Source organism: Myotis brandtii, unplaced genomic scaffold, assembly GCF_000412655.1.
Source record: "Myotis brandtii unplaced genomic scaffold, ASM41265v1 scaffold416, whole genome shotgun sequence".
NCBI lineage: Eukaryota > Metazoa > Chordata > Mammalia > Chiroptera > Vespertilionidae > Myotis > Myotis brandtii.
This window is the reverse complement of record NW_005365989.1, coordinates 593,560-614,067: the sequence shown is the minus strand read 5'-3', so window position 1 is coordinate 614,067 and position 20,508 is coordinate 593,560. Positions and strand designations below refer to the sequence as shown.

At 38.2% G+C, this 20,508-nt stretch overlaps 1 protein-coding gene across 26 annotated transcripts in view; it reads left to right on the top strand.

Moving 5' to 3' along the window:
• The window catches only part of TCF4 (transcription factor 4), a 340,777-nt gene that overhangs the window by 157,407 nt on the left and 162,862 nt on the right, over nt 1–20,508 (top strand). For 16 of the 26 annotated variants that reach the window (XR_001363545.1, XM_005873627.2, XM_005873628.2 and 13 more), the window contains one exon: nt 16,563–16,627. Coding sequence is in view for 14 of the 26 variants with exons in the window: in XM_005873627.2 (XP_005873689.1) it covers nt 16,563–16,627 (65 nt within the window). In the remaining 12 variants the exon portion in view is untranslated. Of the gene's footprint in view, nt 1–205; nt 225–15,985; nt 16,005–16,083; nt 16,456–16,562; nt 16,628–17,860; nt 18,018–18,363; nt 18,486–18,541; nt 19,049–20,508 lie in introns of those variants that run through there. The other 10 variants (XM_005873618.2, XM_014545628.1, XM_014545626.1 and 7 more) reach the window with 7 other exon arrangements.

The window sequence follows — 20,508 nt, the reverse complement described above, 5'->3', positions numbered from 1 at the left end:
CAACTAAGTACAGAGTAACCACTCAAGATAATGTTTCCCTTTTTTTTTCTTTTAATTTTCAAACAAAAACCAACAACCCTGTATTTGGGGCTCAATTAAAATCTGTGGCTTTAGGCACTTTGCTGCTATTGTCAAAACCACATCTGATGAAATCTTTGACCACTTCTAATATGTGTGAATGAGGAAGTGATGGCAGAAGTGAAGGAACACGTGTCAACCTGCAGGTTAGTTTTGGAGAAACAGATTATTTTAATTTTATAAGCTCAGGGTTCCACTGGCTTTGATAAACTCACTGTTCGTTTTTTCCCCCCACCGAAGTCATAAACGTTTGCTAACTCATTCTTCCCTCAGTAATGCCTAGCATGGTGTTAGCAACCAGAATCCTGAAATTTGATTTTGTTTTCAGTGTGGCTAGCTAGGCTCTGGTAGCTTATGTGACTGAGGAAACTGGGGAGATTCTCTGAAGTGATTTGTTGACCTGTTATAGGGAATCCCATTATTTCCCAAAGCAGGTTTTGGTGGTGTCTTTGGAATAGAATATGAAAGGGAGAGGGAGTCTTGAAGATTGTTTTTACTCATCATAACTGTAATCATACTGTATTGACAGGTTACTTTGGAATACTATCCTCTTGATTTTATTTCTAGAAATTCTGTGTTGGCATGAATTATTTCTCCAGTTATTTACACAGGAGGATGGCTATCGAAGCATCATCTCCCCTGGCTTATTCCCTTGGGAGAACATTTTTGAAAGTACTCAACTAATCTTATACTTGTCAGGATTGGGGACCCTAGTTGTGGCATTATTTATTGCTTTTTCAGTTTCCTGTTTTGCACATGTTAATTCCCATGGGTATTTTCTTCTTCAAGTGATGAGATTTCCACTGTCCGGAGCAGCAAGCCACACTGGCTGGAGTTATTGAACTCTGAAATAGGAAACCTGTGGGTGATCCGGTTTACCTCCCCAGAAGCTATTGCTTTAGTCAAGGAGAATTACAGCCCCATGACTGAGAATTTCAAAGTAGTTGTTTCACTAAAACATCCACAGATTTTCTTTCAGGTATTGCAACAAAATCAACATTTGTTTGTGGCCAGCGAAGCCAGTGATCCTGGGTATTCGCATCCAGATGCTTCTCATATTTCCCTTGCAAACTTTCCCATTGGTTGGGGTCTGTGGAGAGATTTAAGTGGCTGGCTGGTGGAAATGTTTGGGAGAACATTTGCGTATCAAAGCAGCCTAAATATTTGCAAAAATGTTTGCTTGAGAAAAAAGAATCCACTTAGGATTAGGAAGTAACTGCTTAAACATTTAAAAAGCATTTGTGATTTCCTGAAGTATATTATTCAAGAGCCAAGACCCAACTTGAATTTCGGGGGTTATCCCAGAATCCATGTTTTGTTTTATGATTAAGATCTTTATCTATATGTGGTATACAAAAGCAACCCCCCCCACAAATATATTTAACATTTAATTTGTTATTATTTATAAACCTATAAAACAGTTGATGAGAGAAAGGGCCTCATGAAATGATGAGATATTGAATAACTCTAACCTCATTCTTGCCCTCTATTATGTATTCTTCCCTGTAAAACACAGTTGTATTGCTATGATATGACATTTGGTTCTGTAGGAGTTCATGAGCTTTCTCGTAATCGTAATGGTTGAGTGGCAACTCTTTCTCTTTTTTTCTTGGTAAAGAGTTTAATGTGGGCTTTTTTTGGTATTCTCAAATGATTAAAGTTTTAGCTGCATTTCACTGATGGTTTGGAAACAGTGCATACACAAGTCAGTGCAGCCCAATTTTTCCAACTTGTTAACAATGTAGGAGTTGAGCACTGACAATTGCTGTACTTAAAAGCCCCTTGGATCAGGTGTTATTTTACCATCTGGACATTTTAATTAGTAATAAAAATGTGGATCTGGATACACAGAAATAGGATCTACAGTACACAGTGGCCCAGTGCTCTCTATTGGTGCTGAGGTGTGCATGGCTACATTTTACAAGTGTGTGTGTATGTGTGTGTGCTCATGTGTAAATGTGATTGTATGTTGAGTATGTATTCATTCCTCCTAGGAAACCTAAGTATAGGATTCTGGTGCCCTTTTCAAACTGGGCGTTATCACAACACCAACAAAATATTGCATTTGGCTACTTTTTCTCGAATATCAAGTCAAAATGTATAACATATATACTTGCATTCCTAAGTAATACTTGCCTATATCTTTCTAGTGCTCATATTTCCTCGTGTGGTATATGGTATGGCATGGCAATACAATGCTGACATTGGGCAGGAGATGTGGCTCCTTCATTCCATCGCTGTGTGCTCTAAGTCAAACACATTAACCTCTCTGAATCTCCTTTTATCCTTACCTACAGAATAAAAGTGTTAATGATAATAGGTATGATAACTACCTAACAGAATTATGATGAAGCTTATGTGAAAGCACTTCATAAAATGCAGAGACATAACAAGTGATTTTTAATACAAATTACCATTTCAAAATCTACATACCATTTTCATAATTCATTAATTGTCATATTAAAAATTAAAGAAAATGCAAATATAAACACACAGTAGGTTACTAACAAATAATAACTTTAGGACCACCAGAAAATGTGTTTATAATTTTAAACATGATGGAAAATGATCTTCTTTTATAAAGTATCAGGATATGCTCTTTGAAATAATGTTATTCTTAATTAAGGCAGAAGCGGGTACATTTGAGGGAAATAGTGACCCTCTGGAGAATGGAGAGTGAAAATAGTTTAGGGAAATGAGTCTTAGTGTCTTCTCTTTTGGAAAGATGCATGCATGTTTATCTTCATTATTATGAGTTTCATGTTTGCAAATCAGTGTGACTACTTAAATATAATCACCTACCTATTACAATTTATTTCATACTATATTTGCTCAAGAATGCATCCTGCGTCATCCCCAGGAAAGGAGGGAGTTGATAAAATTACCTTGGGACACTGGTCCAGATCCATGAGTATGGATACTTCTATAGAAAGCTTTTTCTTTTTTATTATAGGCCCAGTTCTCTTCCTGAGAATTCTTCAGGAGAAATAGGAACATTCCCCCCCGCCCCCCTTTATTGTATAATCGTATACCATTGCATAATGATACTGCTTTGGTCATTTCATTAATTTAATCCCCCCTCCCTTAATGCAATAAATGCATACCTTGAATATAGTGCAAATATGATTTCTATTACATTGTTTCAAACATCAAATATATATTATTATAGACAACCTGGTTTTAATCAGTGTCTTAGAAAGCTTATCAGACTTGTCTCTTGGACATGGAATTAGTCAGGAGTATACAGCATTCCTTTTTAGTATCATGCTAGGAGGAGCGGGATTCAACGGAGATAGTCTTCAGTCTGTTCATTAATTTGTTTAAAATTAAGTAAACCACAGAAGAAACAGGAACATGCGAATTATGATTTCAGTTTTCCAGATTTTTTTTGGACTTGAAAATGGAAACTGGTTTAATTTAATGCTGTCTCAGTTTCATTTAAATGTCCCAAACTAATGACCACTTTCATTTGCATATTCTAAGCTAGTGAATAGATAGGGTCTACCAATGATTTGTCTTGAAAATTTTGAAATGAGACTACAGGTCCTCCTCTTTGCAACTCCGTTTCCTAATAATGGCCATGTGTACCTTAACCTTTAGATTGCAGGACCCACAGTCATGATGTGAGCAAGAAATTATGGAACTTCTTTAAAAATTGTCTCATAAAAGGGATTCAGTTAAAAATTAGGGAGACAGCATTTAAAATTTAATAAGAAATAAAGTAATTCAAAGTAAAGTCTGTAGCCAAACTCCTTAATTGTGATGCATTTGCTGAGTTCCCCTCTTCCATCGTCGGGCCTGCTCTGATGCCATATGGCCTACCATGGAACATTTAACTTGTCAGATATAATGGATTGTCCTGGAAGCAGATTTTTGCTTTGAGCACTCGGCTCCTTTCTTGCATTTCACTCTCAGCTCCAGGCTGCAGGATGAAGGATTGTGGTGGAAATGCAAAGAAGAGACACACAGTTGATTCCCCTTAAGAGAGTGACCTATATGCCACAGAATTTTACCCACGTAAAGAGGCATTATCCCCGTCACTGGCCTTAGCAGGCTGCATGTCAGAATCATTTAAATGTGCCCGGACTTAACAGATTGTGCAAACATTTCAGAATTGAGTGCTTAGGAATAATAAAGCATCGCCATTGTAACTTATGCAGAAATGGTGTAGCCACATCAGCCAAAAGATAAGTATTATTCATCGTGACCTACTTATAACGTAAACCACCTGGTTTGTAGATGTTGTAAATTCAGTTTAACTTTCAAATCTACTAAGAATGCTTTAAAAAAATCACCTGATGGAGATGTGACAAGGCTTCATTGTTTTGTTTGGTGAGGAGAGGTGAGGTTGAAGTGATCATTTAGGTGGATGGACAAGTGGCAATTAATTATCCTACCCAGCTTTCCATCTTGAAACTTAAGTGCAAACCTTCCGTTTATTCTAACATACTATACATTAGAGATTGAACATCCTGTAGATTATTTAATTTTCATCTGTTAATGTAAAAAGTATAGTGGTTGGTGTTGGTTTTAATTTGGTTCTTTCATAAGGTGATTCTTTTTTCATAGTAATTTGTGATACTGTTTCTGAAATCAGAAGCCTGGAAAGTACTAGGAGGAGTTTATGACTTTTGCATTTATAGGAAAACTTCCTTAAGAGAATAAACAGTGGCTATTCCATCCAAACACGTACACATATAGCTAAGAGGAACTCTTTTAGTATATAGCCTATTGTAACCCGAAAGCTAATATAATACAGAGACCGGAATGGACAACTTACAAATAATCAAGTACAAACTACAAACCAGTGGACAAATAAATAACTTATGGACCTTAATTTAACCATAAAATGGTACATATTTGATTGTTCTAAGGTTACAAAAATTAATTAATAAGTGTGTATGTGACACATGTAAATACACTAAAAGAGACTCTGTTTGCACAGGGTAATTTAGTATACTCATGAAAATGTATGTTTATGTGTTAGAAATTTAACATTTAATTTACTTCTACAAATTTATTTATTGTAGATAGTTCTTAATAGTGATTTAAAAAAACTATAGTGGCCTTGAGAACTGGTATAACCTTACTTCTATACAAAGAAGACATTTCTTTTTAATGAACAATTTCCCATGAAGCAGCTAGGAAATGTCTGTTAAAGTCAGTATTTACTAATAAAGTGTACTTGTGTGTATTTCATACTAATCCTAAACGGACCACATTTGTTTTTGTTTTTGTTTTGTTTTTAATGCCACTGATAGGATGATTTTTTTCTCCCTCCCTGTATTAAAATTTTGGTTAGGCTTATCCTAAGTGAGTTTAAGTGGTGGCTGGCCAGAGCTAGTTCTTATTGGGGTATGTGCGCCCTCTGCTGGCTGCTCAGATTGGAGCCAACTGGTGTGTAAGTTCTTATAGCTTATTTTTCAAGGTTAGGGGTTTTTTTGTTTTGTTTTGTTTTTGCACTTTTACACAACTAATATATTTGCAGTAATTATAAAGTTGCAGGTTAATACTGAGTATGGCAGTTAATTTGTTTTTATTTGGAAATGAAAGGTTGTTTTGTTTATCCGTGCGTGTGTGTTTTTTTTTGTTTGCTTGCTTTTGCTAAATAGAGTCCTGATAGTTTAAATAACATGAAAAGTATATGGTACTCTTGAGTTTTTAAGTGGTTGGTTTTACATTTCCATTAACCGTATTTTTGTAGTTCTTCCTGGCCTAATTACACTTACGAATTCTTGTTTGATTTAAAAGGATAAATCATTGAAATTTTGAAACATTACTTTTTGTAGGTAATGGATCTGATAGGCAGTCCCTGGTGAAGAACTCCCTAAAAGGGTTGACAGTTTTCACTTGTTTTGTGAAGGAAAAAGAGCTGATATTTGCATCAAATGTTTCCTAAAGACATTTTTTGTTTCCTGCAGATCAAATTAAGCTATTCTTCCTGGCAGACATTGAGAGGGGTAGTTTGAGTGGAACCTGTTTGGTTTGGTTTTGCCACTTTGAGTTATTGTTGCTGTAGTGTGAGATGTTAAAGGAGCAAGGACCAGCTTGGTCACAGGACCAGCTTCTACAAGGGCAGTCATGGAGGGCGCATCCTGGCCTCCGCTCCACAGCTTGGCTGCAGAGCATCCCTAGTTGCTGGTCGTGAAGACCAGGCCTCTGTATAAGGAATGTGTCTTCGAAATGGCAACAATGTTTGCTAACACATTTTTATCAAGTTTTTATGAAAATTAATTATAAGTGATTTCTGCATATATCTAAAATGAAATGTCTTGTTGAATCAGTATGGTGTTATATGGAGAGAATTTAGATCTTTACAGTTCTTTTCTTTGATATTAATTTTTTTATAATTTGTGAGCAAATTCCATCCAAAATCCAAAACCAGCTCCCCCAAATATGAAATGATTCAAAAGCTTGGATCTGAGCCCTGTCTGGTGTGGCTTAGTTGGTTGGGCATTGTCCCGTGCACCAGTACGTTGCAGGTTTGATTCCCAGTTAGATCATATGCCTGGGTTGCCTGCTCATTCCCTGGCAGGGGTGTGCAGGAGACAGTCAATTGATGTTATGCTGTTGAGGAAGGAGGAAAATGTCATCTAACTTGTGTGTGTGTGTGTTTTCAATTTTTTATCTTTCCATTTTTAGGTACCAGTGACTTTAAAATTCGTTTTGGATAGTCATATAACTATCCGTTTTTAGTTACTTTGATTTATTTACCATTGTCAAGTAACTACAAACTGCATTCTTTTATCAAGTTCCCACTAAATCTGTTCTAATGGCATTTTGCAGTGTCTCCCATACATGTCTTTCCTGTTGCCACCTGTTACCAAGACACAGGTGTATCAGGGGCTCTTCCTCCGTGCTTCTCATCATTCCCGTTTTAATCCTGGCCTAGCTACATTATTGGGCTTGCTCCCCATTTCAGCCATCTAAACTCTTATACCCTGAGAATAATGTCCATCGTGACACTGGTACATGGAAACACTCCACAAATAGTGATTTTCCTGTCCCATGTTTTTGGGACCTCATTCACGAACCTATTGAGATGATCATTTTTACAAGTTTTAGATGTGAAAATTGCCATGTCTAAACAACTGTCTCGTGTAATGTATTTTATTTTTGCCTATTTTGATAGGATGAGGTCACTGTTCCAGCTACCCCCCTTCTCCTTCCTCCTTCTCTGATCATCCTTTCCTCTGCCTCTCCTCTTCCTTCCTGTGCCCTGTGCCTCCCTCTCTTGACTTAGTCATGCTAATATATTCAGTAATTGGAAGCTTTTCTCAAATATCCTGTGTGGGACTGAGTGGCTTTGTAATTTTATCTGTGAGCCATCACCTTCCTTTAACAGTGACTAGTGTCACAGGGGAGTCATACTCTGAGAAGCTTGGCCTGTTCACCTCAGAGTTTGGTTTTCTTAGGTCTATTCTTTTAAAGTTGATTTGGAAGAGCAGGCTCAACGGTTAACAGTCTTCCTAGTTTATCTGCTTTGTGGATGCCCTCAAATATATTTTGAGTTCTGGGTATTTCCTCTTAATTTCTCAGTAGTGTATGTTCAGGGACCATAGACCAATTGTAATTCAGTATTAAAGCTAGAGAAATGCTCATCTGATATATTATAGATACATATGTAAGGGACACGTGAATTACCTTCTGTCTGGGGTTTAAAATGTTAATTATATACGTGTAAGCTCAGCTTGAAAACTGAGGTCATCACCTGCCTACCAAGCGCTAAAATAATGTATTTTTCCTATGTAAACACTCTATAACAAACATAATGCTAGTAAACCCTTTCCCCACTTTTCTGTTCCACTACACCTAATTTAGAGTTTGGTCATTATTATTTTTTATATTTCATGCTAGTTAGAACATCATGTTTAATGGGCAGCAAATAATTTATTACTAAAAGTGATTTGTGTGGTGAAATATAGCTGCTGATTTTCTTTAAATTTGCCGATAAATTCCAAATAATTTAGCCCGGAAACCAAGCCTAACTCCTCTGATGTTGTCTCTTCGGAGTCTGGCCAGGAGTGTCATTAATCTGTCTCCTCCAGAGGGATCCGAGAACCAGGCTCTCTCTTAGGTGTGAATCTGTAGTGCCTTCCATACAGCAGGGGCAGAGGAGAGTGATTGGGGTCTTTTGTTAAACCCAGTAATGTTCACTAGAGGTTGCTCTGGGAAGCCTGAAGATGACTCCAGCGTGGGGGAGGATGGGGAAGAGATGCTTTTGGAGCAAGGGCTGATGGGAGAGGAGCAGCCGTTCACCTCCAGGACTCTCATGTCTTGGAATTGTGTTGTTTATCAGGGGAATCTGCTTGGTAATATGAGATTCATTTCTTTCAAACAGTCAGTCTTTATAGTGGAGACCAACAAGTTTAAAGGCTGGTACGCTCCCAGGAAAAGGTTTCTCTAACCCAGCAAATTCAGCCTTCTTCATCTCATGTCACACACAAGCTAATTACTAAAATTCTTCAGCACACCAAAGATATATTATAGGTATAATTTTGACTTATTCATACCAGACGCCTACTGTTGTGTTGGCTGTTGTCATTCTTTTTTTTATTTATTTGACAACCTAAGGGAAAAGAAGTTAGTGCCCCTGACAAAATAGTCAGATATTGCATGTTTAAACAATTCTTGTGGCACGCTGGTTTGAAAGTCGCTGCTTTAATCCTTAAATGGTTCCATGGTTACTGTCTGAAAGGGCCAGAAAGCAACAATTGTTTGTCTTTTTGAAATCCATTTAAATAGGTTGCATCAGGTAGTAATTGATTTTTTGTTATCCACTAGGATACCAGGTTTATAGGAGTTTCACCTATTATAACTTTAAAGGCAGTGCCTGCCACTTAAATTGGTTATTCTCTGGCTTGTTAGCCTAACCAGTGGAATTTCATAGAAAAATATAGAATGCCAGACCCACTCCACTGAAATCAAGTACTCTGGGGTGGAGACTCAGGTATCTGTTTCAAGAAAAGTCTTACAGGTAATCATGATCAGCAAGGTTTCTTAGCCCTGCAGTTGAATTTTGGGGGATTCCTTTGCTCCATGCCCACCCTTTGTCTTCTTTTGCTCCTAAGAATATAGCAAAAATACTCCATTTCTGCTTGCTTTTGATACCTTTAGTATGTATTGCAAATATCACCTTTTTCATTTATATATGAACTTATAATTTCTTCTAATAAAAAATAAGATTTCAAATGCATATGTTGTTTCCTCAGAGACCACAGAACTCCTCAATTGTCTTGCTTATACCCAATCATAACAGACACTGAAATAGAAATATAAAATAGGGTTGATAGAACTAGTAAGATCTTACTCCCATGAAGCCAGGACTAAGTTACTGATTAGAAGTAAGTTGAATGATTTCAGGGTTGCCCTTAGTCCTTCAGGTCTCTAGGGGACCCTTGTACAAATTGCTGATTCAGAAAATCATTACTCTGGTGGCTCAAGTGGCACTTTAGTGGCCTTAAAGAGTTATTTGACACACCTCCCCACACAGCTAAGTTATCCCCATGATTATGTTGATTAATTGCACACTCTGTGGAATGAGTGTTATTTTCAATTAAAGATTTTCCTGCATTTGGAAAATAAAGCATAAAACTTGTTTCCTTTAATTTGATCATGTGCACACACATCTCCTAAACCTGACACTGAATGAAGGAGATTGTTTTGGCTGTTGTCTTGGGCATGTGGAATATTCTAAGATAGTGTTTTTATCCTGCATTGAGAGAATGTAGTTTTTGATCTCCCAAAAGATGGTCACTCAGAATGTTGATCAGTTTTAACATTCTCATCCGTCAATGGACTTGAGAACTCCTCTTTGACTTACTGCATGTTTAGTTCAAATTATTTGAGGGGAGGGTTGTGAAACACAGGGAAAAGAACACAGGTGGATACTCTTTGTGACTACAACATATGCTGATAATGCACTAGAATATGCCAAAAAGAGATGGCATATTGTGAAAATGGGCTTTGGTACTGGAACTGGAAGTTTTTGTTCTAGCTTTATCTCTTAATATTTGTATAACTCTTATATAAGCTGGTTTCTTAATTTGAGTAATCTCATCTATAAAAATAGGGATTAAAATGTCTAAGGGACTCTTAGGGTGTGTTGTCTTAAATAATACAAGTTAAATTACTTTGGGTACTTAACGTGCTTTACAAATGTAAGTGCTTTAAGGAGAATTGAATATCAATTTGAACCATAGCCCCCTAAAATGATGAGTTTTGATGATGCCTCAAGATGCTCAGCATATTTGGGATTTGAGTGCACCCACTGTTTGAAGGGAGCACACTGTCTAGACGAGATGAGGTGAATCAGTGATAAAATGCAGCCAAAACTCCAAATTTTCCATGATCAGAGCCATAGATCATTACTGAATATTCTATTTTTATGACTTAGGAATATCAGTGAAAGACGACTAATACTATTTTTTCCCCTGGGAAAATGGCTAGCTTCCTATTTCCCATTAGTCTTTGGTACAAACTATGTGCCTAATCACCTCCCCCCCCCTTTTAATTTAGAAAAAAAGGGAAGAGGAGAATTTTCTAAGCTATGGATGACTAGTTTATCTACTGGAATTGAGTTGTAATTCTTTTAGCATGAAATTTTGATTCCTTAATGCCTGTGGGTGATGACAGGTTGTCCTGGTATAGTAAGATTCTGGAGAAGAGAACCAATGTTCTCTGTATTCTAGAAATCAAAAGACACTTGTGATCTATGCTGTGTGGTCCTGTATTATACTTATATTTTTACTTTTACTCTTTGCTGTGCATTTTAAATGAAGTCATATTCTTCACCGCAGGAATGTGTAGAGGCGCAGTTTGCTGCCATGTTTTTGTTGCTTCGTTGCTTCAAGTTCCTGTGGAGATGATTGTGGTTTGTTGTATGACGTCACAGATTCTGGTGCATGTCCTTTGCACAGCTCTAAGGTACCTAGAGACCATTTAGGAGTAAAACACCATGTACATGTAAATGATCCCCACTTATAAGACACTTTCATTAATTTCTTATCAAATTCATGAGTGTTTTGGGGTCTGGGATTTCAGTCTTCAGTATTGGGCTTCTTGCTTATTGATAGTCTCCCCACCCCTCGCCCCCTGCCCCCACTCGGATTTAAATAGCAGCAGCACAAAATAGTGCTAAAAGCCCCACCTTTGGAATCCAAGTGTCAGGATTTGATTCCGGACCTAATCACTTAGCTCCTGCGTGACCTCTGGAAATTTCTATAACTCAGCTTCCTCATTTATAAAATGGGGTTTACATTACCCGCCTCACAGGGTTGTTGTGCAGCTTGAATAAATCAGTCCATATACGCCCTTTGCATTGTGGGTAATATATAACAGGGGCTCATCTATTCTTATTTGAGCAAGGGAGGAAAAGGCAGACATGGAAAAGATGAAAGAACTGCAAATAATGACCTCATGTATATTTTCAGAACCATTAAGAATTGCAGTCATTGTTTAATGAAATAGTCTTTTCAATATAAAGAAAAATTAATAGGGTAACCGGGAATAGGTTGGGGTTGGGGACAGGGACACAGATTTATCCTGACTGGAACATGGTGATGATGAGTTTCCTAGTCTGAAGGCTGGGAACAAAAGGCTCATTCTTCAGTTCCCAGAATGAGGATTAACGGTGAAGCAGCCTTGCCTGGTATTGTCCTGCAGCATCAGATCATTGTTAGCAAGGCTTTTCATGGGACAGGTTTCACTGTAGAGGTACATTTTTTTTTCAGTAGTAGGTGAAATACCTACCATTTACATATAATTTTAAAAGCGGCCTTTTAAGAATGAATGGCTAGAAACCTGAACATGACCTGTTATTGTCCTACTGGTCAACCACCGGTGGGATCTCCCGTGTCACAGCGTATCTCCAGAAATCATCAGTACGTTGTTCTTGATATTTCTCACTTTTACCATGTAGATTAGAACTTTCCAGATGTAGGAATCTATCAAAATGGTCTCGTAAGTCCATTCATTCACAGGGATACTTCCTAGATGTATGGCATTGGCCTTTTAAGAATGAATGGCTAGAAACCTGAACATGACCTGTTATTGTCCTACTGGTCAACCACCGGTGGGATCTCCCATGTCACAGCGTATCTCCAGAAATCATCAGTACGTTGTTCTTGATATTTCTCACTTTTACCATGTAGATTAGAACTTTCCAGATGTAGGAATCTATCAAAATGGTCTCGTAAGTCCATTCACTCACAGGGATACTTCCTAGATGTATGGCATTGTTGTACAACAGGATGCTATGTATATGGATATATTGGAAGAAAAATCGGAAGTCAAATGGAAAATTATATAAGGACATAAAAGTATTACATTTGGAATTATATTAGCATTTGTTAACCACAGTGCCCCAAATAAAAACCACTTTTTTTCCTTATCCTCCCTGGGAATTATTGAATAGATCAGCACATATATTGGTCTTTAAAAAATTGGACATAACTTATTTTTCTACTTAGATTTTCAAGGGGAACGGAAGAAGCAAGTGAATCTTTTATTGATTGTTAGTTGGTGCCATTTGTAATTATCAAATTTAAATATAGGTTTTAGCAGCTGATGGGTTCATTTTGGACAAAACACGTGTTGACTTTCTGGGTTGTTTGCTCACTGTAGATGCCGACTGTTCTGGAGAGGGGGCTGCGTGTTGGTCTCCTTTGTCTCTGGAAGGATTGATTGACTGATGTGTCTGCTCACTTACAGCGTTTTTCTTGCTTAACTTTAAAAATTGTGACATAGTATCGCATGTTCCTTGTATACATCATTTCTGGGGAAGAAACTTGTTTAGCCAATATGTCGGCTCAGTTTATGAAACCCTCTCTGTAGCTTTCATTCAGCCTTCAGTGTACTCCATTAGGTCACATCGTTTGTTCCATCCACGGCAAATCGTCACCAGCAGCAGAATTTCACATTTGGTCCTCTTAGGTATAAGAATGAATCAAATGCCTGACAAGATCTGTTTCTGGTACATATTTCGGAACCACCCCTACCCCCCATACACACACCCCACCCTTTCTGGGCATACGACAAATGTTACTAACGGGTACCTTTAGTTTTTAAAATATGGACAACGGTACTCCATGCAGTAAAAGACTTGAGCGATTAATGCTACCCTTATGCCTCTTTTGAGTAGTTTTAGCCATGGGGCTTGGCACTGCCACCATTGTCTTTGTGCCAAAAACTATCCGCAGCGGCTGTCGCATTCTAGTACTGGAGGGTTGTCTCAAAAATTCCGCAGTGAGCACGCCGCTTGTTCATCACTGCTATCTCTTTTAAATATTGAAAAAATAGAATCTCTAGCTCTCAAAGCTCGGCTGTGGTTGTGGGGATGGGGGTGGGTGGGTGGCGAAGAATGGAGAAAGGAGGAAAGCGCTGTCTGCGCCAGCCAGTGGGTCTAAGTGACAAAAACCCATGCCTGACATCGAGTAAGCACAGATATTTAGGAGCTTTTGTGTGCATGAGCACAGAGAGTTACTTAAGAACTGTACTCAAACATGTTATCAGCACTCTTGAAAATTTTATTATCTGCAACAAATGTTCCAGTGAATTTTTAGCAGAAAATCAACATCAAGACCATAGCTAATTTTTCGTGGGCAATTTACACAAAAGATGTATTTATTTGCCTGGAAACCGAGGTGTCATTGTAAAATGGCTTCTTCCTGTCATTAGGAAACGATAGGAATAGATATAATACGTCTGAGAAAGCGCTGGGGTTTATCCTCAGTCTCTGATTATTTTGCTCCCAAACGGGGGTTTGGGCTCCGAGGGCAGATTTATAGTTGAATTTGGGAACAAAAAGATGTAATAAAGTTAAAGGCTTACACTATCAGAATGAAATGTGTTCGCTCATGATCTCTGGAGCGATCTATTTGATGGTAAAAGTGGATGCTACAGATGAAATCTTTACAAGGAGCATAATCCTAAAAAAAAGAAAGAAAGAAAGAAAGAAAAAGGAATGCACCTCCCAGTCTCCTGCTGGCTGCACTGCCTCTTTGGTACCTCGCAGACTTCGACAGAGTCCTGGACTGGTGCCCATTGATGTCATGGAAACACTCAAATTACTGAGAATGATTCATGTCTATGCTGGTCTCTTATCCTCCCCCACACAAACACGAGTAGATTTTTAACCCTGACAACTTGTAATTTGCAGTGGGTTTATTTTTGTATCTGGATAAATATTTTTTAACAAGCAAAATTAAGATTAAGCGGTCTGTATCTGATATGATAGTAAAGAGTGCTGGGCCTTGTAGCCTGGAGTACTTTGGGGACTCGGTGCAGCATGAATTCATATTCTTCTCATCTCTGCCTCCTCCTTCTCTCCCTTTCTACCCCCTTGCTTTTCCATTCCACTCTCCCTCTCTTTATTTCTCTCCTTTCTTCTCTCCCATTTATTCTCATTTTCTTTTTTTTCCCTCCTTCCCTCCCTCATCTGTACTATTTACACTCACCTTCTAGCTTCAAAATAAGGGAAGGGATAGCTCTAACTTATATATACATACATGAATTGAGACAAATCCTCGTAAGAAAATTAATCTCTGAGGTCCATGTGCTGGACTCAAGTTGGGAAAGAATGCCAGGTGGTGAAATTCTATAGGGGATAAATTCAGTAATTCCTTCTAGAGAGAAATAGATAGTCTTTCTTACTTTAAATTGTATTTTACAATTCAGTTTTTAGAAATTACCAAAACGGGTTACTAGATGTTCCATTTCCTAGGCAGTCAGAGCAAATTCTACCTCATCTATTCATTTATCTATCATCTATCTTTCTGTCTGCCTGCTTGCTTACATCTCTACCTGCCTTTCTAGTTGTTAAACAAGTGAGTATTATGTCAAAGTGAATTATGCTGTGGTTGTATGGAAGCTTTTAAAGTGCAAGAGCTTAAGGAAGGACATATGCCATTCGATAGCTTATAAAGGTCGAGTCTTTTCTGCTGGTAATATTTGTAGAGAGAAGCTAAGGGGCATCTATAGATTATATTTGACCAACACAGAAGAGTAGATATGTATGCATGGGCATTTGCACTGCTGAACAGGTAAATGAGTTTTTTCTTCAGTGTAAAATCCCCATACAATTAAAATTATTCTCTTAGATGTCCCAAAAGTGACAGTATGTCTGTGAGAGGATATCCTGTTCCATAGGAATTGAAACTGATATGGACATTGATTTTCTACTTTGCACTGAACAACATACCAGAAATGGGTGGGGAATGTTTTCCCAAGTTTCAGATTCATTGAATCAGTAGAAAAGTTAATACTGGGGGAGAGAGGGTTAATTTTAAGACTCAGGTTTGGCTTTCTTTGAAAAGTCATCTTCTATTTTATATATATATATAAAACATAAAACATGACCACTGTTCCTTTTCATATTTGCCATAACTTGGGTTGAGGGGAAATTGAGGTGGATACCATTCAGTCTCTCAAAAATACTAGTTTTGAATTTTCTCATCGAAAGAAAGAATAGTATAATCCTAGGAGTAAAGTATAGTGTTCCTTAACATTCTGTTCTCCAAAAAAGGAGCATCCTTCAGTCTCAGGCAGCATGGGGTTTGCGTTCTGGGTACTTGGCCGTCCCTAGACCTTTTTAATGTGTGGTCTGGGTCCGTTTTCTGTGATAACTCTTCATATGTCACTAACTGAACTCTACTGCTTAGATCTCTTGTAATATGGTTTCATTGTCTACCTTGCTGATTATTAAGGCTAACCATACTTTAAAAAGAAACCAATGAGCAGCCTTGATGACATCCTTAGATGTGGCCAAACAGCTTCTGAGGCTGCTTACATCTCTGTATATAAAAGTGAGGTTGTTAGAATTGGAACAAGATATTCACATTCCATTATCCCATGTCCTGCGGAGTCTACTGGTAGAATCTGAACTTGGGATCAGAGTCGGCAATTTTTCAAAGCCCTCTTTTCCAAATGTAAATTCCATCATCATTGTGATCACGATGGAATTTACTCCTGGGAAAGGGAGTTAAAAAAAGAGAGAGAATGTCTCAGAATTTTGAGTAGTTTCTTTTGCTGTATTCACCATCTGGAAAGCCTTGATTGATTAGCTTTGGCCTCACCATTAAGTGTCAATATAATCAATGGGAATTCCTAGACTAGGGTCATTACATAGATAATTTGCCTGCTGTGTAAATAAAAATGAAATTGTTTAAATTTTGTGAGAGAGAAAGCAAGTGAAAATAAGAAATGACAATTTGTTTGTTAGAGAAAGTGGAGGCCATTGGAATGACAGTTTTTGGAAGTGTGGAGCAGTTTGGCTAAGAATAGGAATGAAGGATATTTTTTTCCAGTTTATCATAGCCAGAGTGAGGAAGTGTTATTCCCTCTCTTGCTTGCATACATTGCCAGTAGTGCCTACTTTACGTATGTAAACATCGGGGAAGAGAAGTAGATGTCTATTACCTGGAAGCTTTTTTTTTTTTTTTTAAGGAAAAAACCATTTACACTTTTTTTTTTGTTTCTCTTGGCAGGTAAAACAGAAAGGGGCTCATATTCATCTTATGGGAGAGAATCAAACTTACAGGGTTGCCACCAGGTAAGTGAGGATCTCGCATGGGAAAGGGTTGGGAGAATTAGCCTGGTAATTCGGTTTATTTTATAAATTAGATGATGCATTTTGGACTGTGACACTAAGATGCACTGAGAGTCTGCCGATGCCTCTTTCGTTTAAAAAGTAATGAAACAGCACAGAGCTTGGAGGTAATAGGCACCTCATCTTTAGATCTCTGGCATATCACAACTACATTCGCTGGCTCGCTTTTAGTTTTTAATCCATCAACCGGTACCAATGGCACTGTTTGCAAACCAGCGATGTCGGTGAAAGTGGTTCCATCAAAAGAGTTTATTTGCAATTAAGAACTTAAGAATTTCTTACACTAGAAATACTTCGTGCAGCCATGTGTCAAACCCTGGGTTTGGTGGCTACTGCCCTAAATTATAGTTTTCATAGGGGCTGTATGATGTTGTGTGAAAACAGGGTTGTATTGAGGGATAAAAATGTCTGTGAAAATATGATTTGTTGTCCCTTTTTGTTTCTGAATTGTTTTTGGCTGGAAGTCAAGGCCAGCAGGCTAACAGCAAAGCCGTCTCAAGGGAAGCATGCGTGAGCTAGAAAAATAAGAGTACTTTAATTAAATAATAAAATGCCAGTGTAATACAAAGGTATAGCATGTGTGTGTTTGTCTCTGTGCACCCTGCATTTGCATACCTTTAACTCTCCAGAGAAAGCCCCGTTCTAAAAATACTATCAGTAGCCCAAAGTGTAAGCTTTGTTTCAAGACAATTGAGATTTTATAGATGCTTTCTTTTTAATTTCAGTATCAGCATTAATCATATGTTTAAAACCTTTTTTTTTTAAAGATGTAGGCTTTCTTTTTACAAGTGCATTGGTTTCTGTGGAAAACTCTTGATAGAATTTAATAATCCTCTTTAATATTCAAAGCTTTCTACTGTTTTATTATTCACCCAAACAACGTATGTTCTTTTTGTGCTGGAAAGGGAACGCTTGTTCTCTTGAACCCTCTCCCCCTCCCATTTCCTTTAATGAAATGGAAAAAAAAATCTATTTAAAAAATTTAAAACAACTGTTTAATATATCCTGAAAATGTAAGCAAACAGCTTTAGTGATGAAATAGAGCCCCTGAAGGAGGTTTGCTTTTCAGATCAGTTGCCTATCACTAAAGGTGGGATTCGGGTGGCTTGGTTTTCCCTGGACGCATTTGCATTTTTAAAGTTTGCTCCTTTGGCCCAGCCACCAATGCAGTCATATTCAGCATCTGAAAGACTTGCGAGAGGAGGTGAATGGTGCCTGGTTAGGGAGCTCCGCTGCACGGCTGCAGAGGACAGTCCATGGGAGTTTGTTTGGAAAGAATTCTGCAGGAAAGAAATTTACAGTCCTTCCAACGCAACGGAAACATCTTTGGAATGTGAGTGCAAATGTTCGGGGTAGATAGCCAGGCGACAAGCCTCTCTCAGTGCCGAGTCTCTGGTGTAAAGCTCTCAATTCCTGCAGAAGAGCCTGTTCCTGTGTATCTGTTTTCTGAGGGTCAAGGCAGAGGTCGTCAGAGTTTTGGGGAGAAGAAAGTTGACAACATCCTTCCTTTTTGCAGATGGTCATGGCAGAGGTCTCTGTTTTTGCTGGGCCTCTTTTTCTGGTCAATGAGAGAATAGGCTTCCTCGCCCCTGTATCCTTTCTTACTAATAGGAATTGGCGTGATTCCTCACAGACACAAAGATTTCCTCTGCTGAGTAAGCGTGAGGCCCCTTAACTTGTGAAAGCATCATCCAGACCGCGTGAGTCGTCTGTGTATGTGCAGGGACACAGACCCTCCCTCGGTGTGTGGGAAATACTTCCCTCGGGTGAAACTGAAGTGAATTTTCTTGGCAAACATAAGGTGAGAAGTGGAAAGGGGCAGAGGGTGGAGTACAGAGGTGGATGGACTGGCATGTGATGGCTGAATTTCTGGGCCTTGGGAGGTTCATTTTGAGACATTCGTGTCCAGGAAAACTCTGTTGTATAAAAGAGTACGCTTTTCTTAAAAAGTCTTCCTAATGTAGATGTGGAGGGTAGATGCTTTCTTTCTTATTTCTGCTTCATGGTTGTGAGTCTTGCAAGAACTGACTATCTCTATGCTTAGCCTGGTCTCAGCAGCATCCATAAACGGTGTGATCACTCAGGGGTAAATAAAAGAGCAGACTTTTGGAAATGCCCTGATTGAGGAAATAGGGGCTGGAGATGAAAAGTGCCCATATTATGAATTCTCTGTGAAATTTGAGAATAGAGCAGACCAGAGTGTGTCTTCCAGTGAATGAGTCTCTCTCTGGTGCCGAATGGTTCTTTGAATCCCTGTCTGCAACACCAACAATGCAAACCAAAAGAAAGGCAGCGTCTCTGTATCTTGGGCTTCAGGTCTAAATAGCAGATCACAGCTGAAATGAGTCCCCACGGTGTGGCAAGGTGAGTGACTCGCGTGGAGGGGGAGCTTTTGATTTCTCCTGTCCCCTCCATTACAGAGACACAGGATGCAAAACCTTTAGTTGATATGCCCCAAGGAACTCCAAAAGCTGCTTTATTGTATTATAACAATATCCTGTGGACTTGTAGGGTGAGCACTGTTACATGTGACCTTGCTTATGCCAGTCCCAGAGGCCTTTTGTTTGGTGTAGAGAAATGCTGGTGGTAAGCAACAGGTAGCAAAATGCTGTCCTGGGGAAATGTATATTGATTCAGAAATGCATCAGGTTAAAGCTTGTGCATGTGAGTGTCCATTGTGTTTCTCTGGAGGATTTAACGCTAATAGTGATAGACATGTGGCTTTCAAAAAAAGTGGATAGCTTAGCTGAAAAACAAAACCGGCAGGTTTTTATTTATTTATTATCAGTTAAGTTGTTGTCATTAAAAATAGTAATGGGGTAATATGAATTCACTAATGCATTTCTACATAAAATTATCAGAAATAAACATGGTGACTTTTCAGACTTGAAATTGTATCGAAAAAGACCCAATAGACAAACCAAAGCGGCTGAAAGGACCTTTTTTTAAGTTCTCACTAAATATGGCAAAACTAATTTAAATCAAATTGGGGTACGGAAATCACACCCAGGCTTAAAATGTTCTTGCCAAATTACAACCTCATACTACTTTTACTGGCAGAGAAAATAAAATTTATAATGGAAAGTCTGACAGAAATGAAAATGAGCGGAAATAAAGTTTTTCTCAAGATAGTCCAACTTTAAAATGATAAATAGCCAATAGCTAATATCCCGAATGGGCATCACTTCAGAGGATAAAAGAGAAAAGAGGTACTTTGCTTTTGGCCTTTGTTTTGCTTCTTTGAATAGGATGTTTGGTGATGGCAAACTTTTTTTTTTTTAATATATCTCGCTGAGATCTCTGTGAATGGGGTGATGATGTCAACAAATGATTGTTATTAAGGTAGAAGTTTTCCCCTTAAATGGAAGTTCTGCATTGGTTATCAGGACTTGTTTGTCTTCACTTTCTGGGATATGGCCAAGTCTAAAGCAGTGGTTTCATTATTAGTATCTCCTGAATACTAAGGTGTGTGTGTGTGTGTGTGAGAGAGAGAGAGAGAGAGAGAGCGCTGGACCCTATTTGAGACTAGTTAAGTTAGAGTCTTATGAGTTGGGCCTTTGCTTTTCTTATCCCCCCAGGTGATTCTAATGCGCAGCTGGGTTAGGTGACTTCCTAGAATGTTCTATAGGAATAGGCTCTATTTTAAAGATTTGTGTCCAAAATCTGGAATTGCCACTGACCTTGAAAAAGCTTTTCAATTTCTTGCCTTAATTTGATTATTTAAGACATGGAAATACATTGCATATGTACTTCATTTAACAGGCAGTGAAAATTACTGCTATGTTGAAAATCAGTAGATGCCTTGAAATCTTTATACAAAATTC